The sequence below is a fragment of the Fukomys damarensis genome, unplaced genomic scaffold (genome assembly GCF_012274545.1).
Source record: "Fukomys damarensis isolate Sample0158 unplaced genomic scaffold, DMR_v1.0_HiC HiC_scaffold_22, whole genome shotgun sequence".
In the NCBI taxonomy this organism is placed as follows: domain Eukaryota; kingdom Metazoa; phylum Chordata; class Mammalia; order Rodentia; family Bathyergidae; genus Fukomys; species Fukomys damarensis.
In genome coordinates, this window is record NW_022900934.1 from 26,412,486 (window position 1) to 26,424,713 (window position 12,228).

Here is a 12,228-nt window from a genome sequence, read left to right on the forward strand (position 1 = left end):
CTTCCTCCCGGCGGGCCCCTCTCTGGGCCTCCCTCGTCCAGGACGGGCCGAAGGTGCGGGAGCCGCCGGTGGCCTGTCCCCTCGCCGTCCCTTGCTTGTCGCGTCTGCAGTCAGTGTGCCGCCCTCTGTGCCCTCTGTGCCCTCTGTGTGTCTGTGTCCGGCGGCCAGCTGCAGCCATCTGGTGCCTTAGTCCCTGGACTGGGGAGGGCCCGACCTTCACCCTGAGAGGCAGCGGAGCAGGAGGGGTGGGGTGGAGTGGACGGGCCTGAAGGACATTAAAAAGACACAGAAGCTGCCTGTCCCTGTGCCTCATTTCCCAAAGGCCAGACACAAGAACCTGCAGAAACGGGGGCAGGAGGTGCCTCTATCACACCTTTGTTAGCTGCAGTCTGCCCCACTGAGACCTGGGGCCCCACACTAATCTGACCAAGTACCCCCATTCTCCAGGAGCCTGGTCTCCTCACAAGGCCTCTGAGTCTCTTCTTCTCTCTGAACTCCCTTCCTCCTCTCTGAGACCCTACCTCCTCTCCCGTGCTCTCTGCCTTCCTAGTCACAAATACTGGCCAGCAAGGTTCCAGGGTGCCTCCCTTATACCTGGCCTTTTATTGCTTGGATTCACTTTATCTTCAGGGGAAAACCCAGGTAGGGTGCAAAGAAGTCAACCAACTTGCTCAAGGACAAACACTAGCGTTGAGGAGACCGGGTGTGAACTTAGTCTGAGTCCCAGCTCCTTCTGACTTTGGAGGCTACTGGAGAGAAGGAGCCAGCTCTAGAGAGTGGCGGTGACCCTTCAGGCCTAGCATTTAAAGGCTGGTGCAGTCCAACAAAGCAACAACTGACTCCAAAGATGAATACAAGTCATCAGAGCTGATTTTCCCTAAATTACAACTAACATGACTTTGAGAGAGGTCTGAAGTAGCTATAATCCACCCCAGTAGTGTGGGTTTCTACTTGTGCACCAAGCACTAGGCCAGGGCTGTGGGGTAAGCGCAGATCCTAGCACGGGGGGAGGCTGTGTGTGTTAACCCTTCCCTGCTACCCCAGTCCCATGCTGCGGTCAGGCTGCAGCAATGAGCAGCACTTTTGTGTTGCTGACAGGCTGATGGAGACCACACTAGTAAACCAAAGAAAGCACAGGTCAGGTGGTAGGGATGGACCAGGAGAAGCATTTGAGGCAGATAGAAGAGAAAGTGACAAGTCTCCAAGATAGGACAGAGTCTGGGGAGCTGGTGTCCACAGGGCTGGTCAGCGGTATTGCCACCCACCCAGTTAAAACATCTGTCTGCTGTCTTCCCCTATTTAGAAACCTCTACCGGGTCCTTCATCTAGGGACACAACAGAGCCCTTTGGTCTGACGCCCTGGTCCTTCACAATGTTCTCTCCCGCTTCCAGCATAATTTCCCACAGTCCAGCTAAACAGTACGCCCCTCACTCACTGACACTGACTCTGGCCACGGGCTAAGCTTTATCGGCATCTCAGTTGGTCAAGCAAAGTAGGAAACGAAGGCCGGTGTCCAAGGTCATCAGCTATCAAGCGCTGGGCTGCAGGGTGAACTCAGGTCTGGCTGCAGACTGACCCCTTTCTTAGTGCCCTGTGCAACCTGGAAAGATAATGAGACACACTGGAAACTCCTGCTTGTGTGTTTGGTTTGCCTCAGACTCTACATCCAAAAATTTAACCAACCTCGGATAAAATTTCAAAAACAGTGCACTTGTTTTGAACATGTAGACTTTTTTCTTGTCATTATTCCTTAAACAATAGAGCATAACAACTGTTGACATAGAATGCATGTTGCATTTAGTATAAATCATCTAGAGATGGGGCCAGGGGTTTAGCTCAGTGGTGCCGCCACCTGCCTTACAAGCGAAAGGACCGGAGTTCAATTCCCAATACCAAAAAAAAAAAAAAAAAAAAATCATGTAGTTGATTTAAAGTCAGTGGGAAAATATGCACAAGTTAAATGCAAATACTATGCCATTTTATCTAAAGGGCTTGAGCATCCATGATTTGGGCATCAAAGTGGTCCTGAACCGCATCTCCCATGGACCCAGAGGGACACTGTGAAAGGCTTTGTGGCCCACTGGAGCACCACAGGCCTGAGTCCGAGCCCAACTTGTGGTTACAAAAGTGTGGGAAGGGCCAGTGGCATGTGGGGGCTGGTGAGAAGGAGAACAGAGAAAGCCTTCCCCTCCGCTGATCAGTGCTGGCTGCACCCCAGACCTCTGCCCATGGCAGAAAGGGACAGTTCTTTCCTCCGAACCTCAGTTTCACCATGTACACAGCAAGGGGTGAGCAGTCTGAGCTATTTAACATCTTTCATATCATAAATTGACTATTTAATGAAAGATACAGACCCCAGAAAAAATGTTTGATATGAATTGGGGGGGATTCATACTGGGGATCGAACCCAGGGCCTCACACTGAGCTACAGCTTCAGCCCATTTTTAACTTTTTAAAAATTTGAAACAGGGTCTCTCCAAGTCACTAAATTACCTAGGCTGGACTCCCACTCCTGATTCTTCTGCCTCAGCCTGGGATTACAGATATGCCCAACTATAGATATGAAAAAAATTTACATACGATTTCAGGGAATCACAGGCCCCACCAATAATCCATGAACTCCAGATGTAGCTGTCAGGGGTAGTGTGGGACTGCTTAGGCTTCTGGGCTCTGGAGAACAGAGACATCCAGATTTGGATCCTGGATCTACCACCACGCCCTGTGATCTCGGTACAGGGCTTTAACCCTGCGATTATACTTACCTGCAAAGCTGTGTGAGAACCAGCAGAGACGCTGCGGTGAAAGGTTTAGCCAGGCCCAGCACCATGATGAACAGCAGTAAAAAGGGACTCCCAGTGCTCAAGGAAATAAGTGGGGCTTGAACAATTCAGGTTCCTGGGCTTCCTGCCCACAAAGACTAATTCTGCAGGTCTGGATGGAGGTCCTGAAAGTGCCTTGGAGACCACTCACCGCCTCTCCATTATGACAGGAGTCAGTTGGAGAAGCACTTTGCCTTCCAATGTCTTGACAGTCCAGGTCCTGAAAAGAAACTGGACACTCTGCACAGTGTATTTCCAGCGACTCGGAGGCTGAGGAGGGAAGATCACTTTGAAGCCCAGCCTGGGTAACTCAGGACTCAAATCAAAAAGCATCAGCTCAAAAAAGTGGAGAAGGGAGGGAAGGAGGGAGAGTCCAAGAAGTTTCAGAGTAAGAGCAGATGACAGGTGCAAGGGTGGGGCAAGTTTGGTCTCTGGATCCCCCACCCCCAGGCTCATTCTCCCTTGAGTGAGGTCTGGACACCCGCAGGCACGATGACCATGGGGAAGAACAAAAAGGAAAGTCCTCCCCTGAGAAGAGAAGAAAGGGACACAGACTTTCACTTCATCGCCTCTGCGCGCCCTCCAGGGGATCCCCTGACCCCTGAGTGAGGATCCAGCCATCCTGTATCCAGACCTGGCCAGAGGCGCTCTGTGCTCCCTCAACCCCTGGTGGAAGGTCAGCAGAGACCAGGAGTCTGTGGCAGGAACCCCCAGGTCCTCTGCGTTTCTGTGACCAGCTGGTGGCACAGATCTCTGAGAGTGGACGCTACTCTGGGTTGTGCTGGGAAGACCCGGGCAAGACCCTCTTCAGCATCCCTGGAAGCAGGCAGCCAAGCAACACTACTAGGCCTGACAGTGAACTCTTCAGGGTAGTGTTAGGGGATGAGGATACCCGGCCAGGGCCAGGGGATGCACATGACCCCAGCAGCGGCACCAACCTCCGAGCTGTGTGACGTTGGGCCACTCACCTGGCCTCTGGGATTGAAGGTGGTGCTCTCCATGCACCAGAGACCCTTGGACGCCCTCTTAAAACAGAGCTACACCTTGAAACCACACAATCCCCGCATGGACAGGCCTCTCCTCTCACCCACCCTACAGGGAAATCAGAGGCACCCTGGGAACTCCCTCAACCTCCCACCCCAAACTACCCACCTGGGAACCTTTTCTAAGTTCCCAGCACTCTTCCCAGCTTTCTGGTGCACCAATGGCCTCTCCTTCCAGGTGATGATTAACTTTCTCCAAACTGGCTCCTTTCTATGAACGTTTAAACTCTGAAATCTCTCCCTAAGCAATAAGCAGCCAACTACACATCAGACCATTGTCACCACCCCAAACACCAGAGTCATCTCTGCCTCTCCTTTTTCTGTCTTCCCTCTTCTTTCACAGCAAGGAACACCAGACAGGGTCCTCCTCATTAACCTCTCCTTCTTAGCTAACCCCCCGTCTGCAATCTGGCTTCTGTCTCTAATGTCATGAGGTGCAAAATCCAAGGACCACACCACCGCCTTCCCCTTCCTTGGCCCCTAGGTAGACCCGCGCTTGTCCCTCCGCCCTCCTCCTGGAAACACTCTCACTTGCTTTCCAGAATCTCTGCTTCTTGCCCCACCTCTGCCTCTATCTTCCCTTCCCCCACTCTGCCGTGGGAGTGGGTCCAGCCTCCCCGCCAGGCCCCAAGCATGGTGCTCAGCTGAGCCCCAGTACCACACTCGCCAGCTCACCCGACACCTGAGCCCTGGGTGCTTGGGTCCTCCTGTGCCACTGTGCCCCCTCCATGTGCTTCCTGTCTCTCTCACCACTCTTCCCTCTGCCTACAACTCCCTCTTCATCTTCGCCTGGCCAACAGCGTCTTGCTCGGCTGCAGCTCCTCTTCCTCTGGTGATCCCCTCCCAATGAACTCACTGATCTGATTCATTCACGCCCCAGCTCAGAGCATCTTCCAAGTTGCCCCGACTCTGGACGCTTCCCAAAGCTGGAAGAACGTCCTTGTTGGGTTTTAAGTCTGAGATGAGTTGTCCCTTACACCACACAGTGAGCTGCATGAGCGCGGCAACGCTAAACACTGCCTGGCGACCAGCAGGGGCTCAGTAAGCATAACTGACGTCCCTTAAGATGTATACTCTGCTGCTCAGAAGAGGGAGACCCTGAGGGCTGTTCTCCCCATCCTCAGTCCTCCCCTGACATACACATGTGACTCCTTGCCCACAGTGACATGTGTCTCTGGTGCCCCAAAGCCTAGGAGATAAAGCATAGCCTTCATGGACATGCACGATCTGGTTTCAGTCTATCTCTTCTTTCTTCAATTCCCCTTCCTCTTCCCCCAACACATACAGTCAGTCGATCCTCATTATTCATGGGTCCTATGTTTACAGATTCTCCTACTTGCTAAAATATATTCATAATCTCCCAAATTAGTACACGGGTCGTTTTTGTGGCCACTCATAGACAAGCACAGAATGGCAAGAAATTTCAGTTGCCCAGTGGGGACATTTGAAGCTGAAGGCCAACAAGGCAACTCTCTGATTTCTGGTTTCAGTTCCCCTACTAGAAATAAATGTCCTTTGCTACATTTTTCATATTCTGGTGCTTTTTGAGATGGTTTTACTATTTAGATAACCTGTAAGCATAATGCTAAAGTGCTTCTAGATACTTGGTTCTCTCTCCTAATGCTCAGGATGACTTCGGGTTGGCCACAAAGGATGGCAAGGAGCAGCCCCCAGGTAGCTAAGCATGGCTCCCTACCCCTAGCAGCCCTCCTCTCAGCCCCTTTGGCTGACCAAAATAGGATTGGGTCTCCTCACCACCCCTGCCTCCTCCTGGACCTCCCCCTGGATCTGGGGTCCAGGGGGCCAGCATAGGAGAGCCTGACCATATACCCTTTTTTGCCAGGGTACCAGGCACTGATCCCAGGATACCCCTGGAGCCTGACCCCCTCTGAAGACTTCAGCAATCCTGGTGAGGAATCTAAAGGGCCTCCTTTCTGACCAGGTGCAGAACTGGGGATGGCCCAGGGCCAAAGCCAGCTAGCTCATCTCCCACACAAAGCACACATCCCAGACTCCCCAAACCAGCCACAAAAGCTAACATTTGCGGTCTTAGTCTATGCCAGGTGTCCTTAGCTCTTAGATGTTCCCATTAACCCCATTTTACACATACAGAAATCCAGACACAGAATTAAGAACCTTACCCAAGGTTAGCTAATTTCAGGTCACAGTGCCCAAATCACACCGGGAGAATAGAATCCAAGGGCCTGGCTGCCAAGCCCACAGCTCTGACACGGAACTGTGTTGCTGGTTCCCCCTGCGGTTACTAACCTTGCCGTTGTCTTTACTTCTGATAGCATTAAAATCTTCGCTGGCTAGAAGCCCCTAGAACCCTGGAGATCAGTGCTGGAGGGGCCTCAGAGTCACATCCAGATGACCTCAGAGCCAGTGCTTTCAATCAGGGAGCTCGACTACCTGTTGGGCTATACTGGAATCCACTGCTAGCATTATTAGTATCACAGATTGGGAGTGGTGCACGAAGATTGGCGCCCTCCGCCCTGCTGCGGAGGAGGGCAGAGAAGGGAAGATGGGTGGCCCCGCCAATGCCAGCGCCACTCTCTTCTGGCACACGCAGACTGCTGGCTTCATGTGCCGCTCTTCTGGGGCTGCTGTCTGAGCCTACAGGCTGCACCACCCACCGACCGCCTGCTGGGACGGTCATTCGCACGTTGGCTTCCTGCAGCCGCGCCTGGTGTGCACGTGCTGCAGCGTCTGCTGTGCACTTGGAGCTAGGCATGCTGCTGTGGGTGGCGCCAGAGGGTGTTTTTGCCAAGCGCCTGTGCCAAAGCAGCATGTACTGGCGCTGCCCATTGGCTCCACACCGCGCGCTGCCCAAAAGCCTGGAGCGCAAGCACGCCTGCAGCTGTGCACTCGCGCCTCTCTCTCCAGGATAAGCACCCCACAGTGGGGCCGAGGGCCAGGGTGGTTGGGCACAGGCGTGGGTGCAAGGAGGCCAAAAGAACGCGGGCAGAGGAATGTAGGCACACGAGATATTGACGCAAGGGTGTGGGCTTAAAGGTGCTGGGCTCAGAGTGGGCATTAAAACAAAGGACACAGCACAGAAAGCCCTGGGGAGGGAAAAAATAGCAGGCAGGCTTTGAGGCCTCGGACCATACGTGCAGGACTTGGGTATATCTGTTGGCATAAGGCACCCGGCATAGGGTGGGCATCAGGGGTACTGCGCACAAGATAAGCCTTGTCTGGCAGTGGACATTGGGAAGGCATACAGGCATGGGGTTGGGCGTGGGGCACCAGGCAAGGGATGTGAGCCCTGGAAGTGGGTGCCGATGTGGGCGTGGCACAGCCGTAGGGATGTGGAAGTGGGCATAGGGCACAGGTACACACGGGAGAGCACAGACTTGAGGCCCAAGCTCCCAGTGGGACTGGATGAACTGCCTGATTCTTGGCCCGGAACCCACAGTCTTGGGCCTATAGAACTGCATGTCCACCTGCTGAAAGGTGGCCAAAGCCAGAGTACCAGATCAGTCTGTGCCCTGGTGAGGAGTACCTATGTCCTCCCTACGAGCCGGAGAGCACACTCACAATGGCCCATGTGAGCCATTCCCTCCATTGTGGGAGATCCATTCCCGCTGGTCCCTTCCAGCCAGCTCCTCACGGACCCTCTACAGGCCCAGCTCCCCCTCCTGACCCTGTCTGACCCTCTGGTTTTTATGAACATCCCTGAAAAGTAGATGTGGGAACATAGCTGTCACTAGCATGGTGACTTCCCACCAGGAATGAGACTCTGCCTCTCCCTGCAGGCAGAGACAGTCTTCACCGAGAGCTCCTCCTGCATTCAGAGCACCCATGGGACCCTCAGCCTGGCTTTCTGGGTAGTAGCATCAGCCGCTTTCTGTGTGGCAGCCCTAAATGGGCTGCTTCCCCTTCTCACACCCACCGAAGGCAGCCCCCCAGGAGTGAGGCCCTGTGTCCCCAGCCCTGCTCACACTGAGCTGGTGCATGGGGGCCTCCCTCCACCTGTGCCCAGGTCACAGGATGGCGAAGTTGGTGGCATCTTTCACCTCACCCACGGGAGCGGAGCCCCAGGAGGTGACAAACAGGGTGGGATGCAGCAGTTAATGAGGGAAGGGACTAAAGCTCTTGTGCAGGGCCCCAGATGCTGATGGCAACTAACTGAAAGCCAGCCCCACCCTGTCAAGGCTGAGTTTCACAGAAACAGATCCTCAGGCTGTATAGACAATGGCCAGCGAGCAACCATGCGGCCTGGCTCTCCAGGGGCTCCAGTCCCAGACCCTTCCTCCCACCTGCCACGAGTTTCTTTTCTTTATTTGAGGTCAGTGAAGGTCACAAAAGAGGGCTAGGCCTGAACCCTGGGCTTTGGATACTAACCACTGACCATCTCTAGGTGTTGTCTTTGGAGAAACTGAGACAGGCTCCCAAACAACCTTAAGGCATAGACCAAAGTAGGAGTCCAATTCTCCCAGTCTTGTGAGTATAGTCACCTTTTTTTTTCCTTTTCTGATTTCTGACTTTAAAGGAATCCTCTTACAGTTGCCAAAATAATGTCTTTTTAGCCATACATGAATAAGCCACTTTTTAATGTGTGTGCTGGGGCCTTGAGCATGCTCAGTGTACGCTCTGCCACTAGCTACACAACCAGCCAGTAAGCTGCTTTTATGGAGGAAATCTATGAAGCGACAGAAGTGAATCAATCACTATTTTTTCAGTCACTGAACAGACATTTTTTTTTCACCTACTCTGTTCCCATGTCCAATGCTGAGAATAGCGCAAAACAGCATAGTCCCTATTCTCTTGGGGTTCCCAATCTGTTTTCTAGTTGAGCTCCTGTGACTGTCCCTGATTCGTGATGCTCACAGAATGCTGAGGAGTGGTGCTAAGGAGTTACAGAACCCTGGATGCAAATCCCAGCTTCATCATTCACTAGCTGGTGTGACCTCAGGTGAGTTGTTTAACTTCTCTGAGCTTTATTCCTCTCATCTATACAAGAGAAGCAATGAGGACCTCGGAAGCAGGGTTGCTCCACTGGCCTGACACAGAGTAGGTGACCACGGAATTGGGAGTGGTCAATCAGGAAGGACCCTACCCATCCGTCAGGAGGGCAGACTGCCTGGCTTGAGGCTGCAGCCGGGGGAGCCTCAGTTCAGAGCGACACTCCACAGACACATGGGGCTGTGGCCTCTGTGTAAGGGAGCTTGTTGCCTCCTCACTGTGGCTCCGATAGCTGAAGAGTGGCCAGCACCGTTTTAGAGATGGGAGACAGGCTTGGCCAAGCAAGGTCTTGAGAGTCCCTTGGGAGGGAGAACAGCTCCACCCAGACACTGCCCTCCCCATGCCAGTCACCAGGGGGCGCTTGGGCTCAGCCGAGCACAGCGTCCTTTCCATCCTAAGTGCCTGCCCGCCTACACACCCAGTGCTCGGGATGGGGACAGTGTGCCCCAGGCAAAGGCTCTCTGCTTCAGGAAAGGGCCGCGGAGGAGCAGAGCGAAAGGGAGGACTAGAAGGAAGACTGGAGGGGCACCTGGGGCTTCCTTCCCTCTGTAGGGACCCTGCTTAGATTCTGCCCACCTCTGGTTTCTCACCAGGACTCCACCCCACACCTGTGTCTGCACCTGCGTCTCTCTGCAGCTCCTTCTTTCTGTCTCCCACTGACTCCATCTCTCATATGCTGCCTGTCTCTTTGCGTGTATGTCTCTCTTTCTCTGTCTACTTAGTCTCTGTCTAATCATCACCCTTCTTTTTATGTTCTGCCTCTCTCTGTCTTGTTTCTGTCTCTGCCTCTGTACATTCCTGCCTCTTCTTGTGTCCTTGTCTTGCTCTCCTTTGCCTCCTGTCCCTCTCCAGCCCCTGCAGCCCAGCCCCTGTGGGCTGAGGGTCTCAGTCCCTTCCTTCCCTCTCACCTCCACCCGGCAGCTGCTCCAGGCTTCTCAGCCCTGGCCTCTGCTGCCCGCCCCTCTTGGGGCTTGTAGGGGGTGGTGAGGGCGGGAGGGAGGGCAGCCTGGTAGGCCCTCCCCTTTTTGCCTTTCTAGGCTGGGAGGCTGGGCCAGTGGGCCTTTTAACCAGCCCGGGAAGGCTGTGCCACACACCAGAACCTGGACGCCTGTGCTTGGCCTCTGTGGACCCAGCAGCCGCCAGCCTGGGCAGCATGCAGCAACCACCGCCACCGCCAGGGCCACTGGTCCCTGCCACAGAGCCCACCAAGCCCCCGTACAGCTACATAGCCCTCATCGCCATGGCTATCCAGAGCTCGCCGGGGCAGAGGGCCACGCTCAGTGGCATCTACCACTACATCATGGGCCGCTTTGCCTTCTACCGCCACAACCGGCCCGGCTGGCAAAACAGCATTCGCCACAACCTGTCCCTCAACGAGTGCTTCGTCAAGGTGCCCCGGGACGATCGCAAGCCGGGCAAGGGCAGCTACTGGACCCTGGACCCTGACTGCCATGACATGTTCCAGCACGGCAGCTTCCTTCGTCGTCGCCGCCGCTTCACCCGGCGGACAGGCGTTGAGGGCGCCAAGGGCTCTGCCAGAGCACCCCGTGGCCCCCTCAGAGCCACCAGCCAGCACCCAGCAGTCCCCGAGGCTGTGGATGGCAGGCGGTGCTCATTCCCACTGGAGCTGCCTGACCCCAAGGGCCTAAGCTTTGGGGGTCTGGTGGGGGCTGTGCCAGGCAGCATGTGCCCAGCAACTGCTGACAAAAGGCCGCATCTACCCATGGAGCCCAAAGAGATGCCCACGCCTAAGCCTGCAGGCCCTGAGGAGCTCCCCGTGGCCGCCTCGTCCTCGCCATGCCCCGCAGTTGGCTTTCCTGCCGGCTTCTCCGAGGCAGAGGGTTTTAGCAAGGTCCCTACGCCTGCAGCAACCCCGGAGGTGGGCGTCGGCAGCAGCTACCAGTGTCGGCTTCAGGCCCTGAATTTCTGCATGGGGGCTGACCCAGGACTGGAGCACCTCTTGGCCTCGGCAGCCCCCTCCCCTGCACCGCCCGCCCCTCCTGCCTCCCTCCGGGCCCCACTACCCTTGCCAGCCGACCCCAAGGAACCCTGGGCTCCAGGGAGCTTCCCTGTCCAGGGAGGCTCCGGCTACCCACTGGGGCTGCCCTCCTGCCTATACCGGACACCAAGAGTATTCTTCTTTGAATGATGCGGCCTCACCTCCACAGGGCCCCTGTCAAGGACACCCTCCGGGCTGAGCCTGGCTCTAGGACCTGGACAGATCTTGAAGGACCCAGCCCTGGCAGGCCAACATCACCTAGGATGGGAAGCCAGGACTCTGCAGCCAACGCAGCCAGGCCATCGGGCCCAGCAGACTTGGGGGTGAGGGGACGGGGATCGCTTACACTTGACTCTGTGGCTCTTGGGCCAATAAAAGCCATTGTGATTATAAGGATCAGCCTGCTGGATGGTGGGGGACGGAGGGTCAACATCCTGGGTTCCCCTTGGGTTGGCTGTGGTTATGAAGTTGTGTGACAGAGACAGAGACCCTGGATGAAAACATCTCCCATGAGCTTTCTCCTGCTGGGGACTTTCTCAGGGAGTTTCCCAGAAAATCAGAGGAACAGAAAGTAGGGAATGGGGCAGGCAGAGGGCAGATGTGGCTAAGAGGCCAGGGGAGGCTGGGCCAGCCTGAGGGGCTGGTGGTTGTCCAGCCCCAAACTATGACTGAACACTGTGACCTGTGGTGCATCTCTTCCCTCCCGGGCTGCTGCCTGCCACCTCCATGGGGGAAGAGAAACACCCGCCCTATTTACAGTGGGGGCAAGTGAGGCTCAGCATTTGGGGCTCACCCACCAGCCGTAACTCAGGCTGGCAAAGGGGTGGCTGAGAGGAATGACACCCAGGTGTCTATGGCTTTGCCCTGATTTGAGGGAGGTACAGGGTGGAGATCGGGCAGAGCAGGACTGCGGTGCCTCCAGGGGAGCAAGGGCTACTTTTGAAATCCTGGAATGCCAGGCTTACACGACCCCATTTCTTAGTGACTTGATAAAAGTTTCTTTCTTGGGGTGGGGCAGGGGTATCCTGAGTTCGGATTAGAAATGACCATGCCCTAAGCTTGAACCTCCTCTAGGTACCCCCTGGAGTGGAGACAGGAGATGTAGAGTATTTGTGGCACTTGATCAGAGGAACAAATGTATAAACCTGAAACCTCACTGTCTCCGTGGCCACCAGTGCGGGAGGAGCGGAAGCAGTTAACTTTCTCTTGGAGCCTTAGTGCTCCCCTCTGGATCAGGGTGTGAGAGAAAATGGATGCTGTGGATGCTGATGGAACCCCTAGTTTTGTCTTTGGTGTAGGGTTTGAGAGTCTTGATGTCCCATAAGGTGACCCCCAAAGAGCTGGGGACCCCTGCTTTGGGCAGGCGGGCCAGTCCTCCCAGAGGCCTCCCTTGGGCAG

At 55.2% G+C, this 12,228-nt stretch overlaps 2 protein-coding genes across 2 annotated transcripts in view; both read left to right on the top strand.

Annotated features, from left to right (window-relative positions):
* Dusp15 (dual specificity phosphatase 15) overlaps nucleotides 1–3,773 on the top strand; it is a 12,032-nt gene extending 8,259 nt beyond the window's left edge. The window contains exon 8 of the mRNA XM_010628500.1: nucleotides 3,497–3,773. Coding sequence (XP_010626802.1) covers nucleotides 3,497–3,773 — 277 coding nt within the window. The remainder of the gene's footprint in view (nucleotides 1–3,496) is intronic.
* Nucleotides 3,774–4,814: 1,041 nt separating this feature from the next.
* On the top strand, nucleotides 4,815–11,194 carry Foxs1 (forkhead box S1). The gene is made up of 3 exons (XM_010628469.2): nucleotides 4,815–5,772; nucleotides 8,659–8,781; nucleotides 9,869–11,194. The coding sequence occupies exons 2-3, from the start codon at nucleotides 8,700–8,702 to the stop codon at nucleotides 10,978–10,980; spliced, it is 1,194 nt and encodes a 397-aa protein (XP_010626771.1). The 5' UTR covers nucleotides 4,815–5,772; nucleotides 8,659–8,699; the 3' UTR covers nucleotides 10,981–11,194.
* The last annotated feature ends 1,034 nt before the right edge of the window (nucleotides 11,195–12,228 follow it).

Excerpts from the sequence above, each read along its gene's own strand:
- Foxs1 (XM_010628469.2), top strand. The coding sequence starts at position 8,700 with ATGCTGAGGAGTGGTGCTAAGGAGTTACAGAACCCTGGATGCAAATCC. Across the intron at positions 8,782-9,868 it reads ACTAGCTGGTGTGACCTCAG|GCTGGGAGGCTGGGCCAGTG; the intron begins GTGAGTTGTTTA and ends TTGCCTTTCTAG.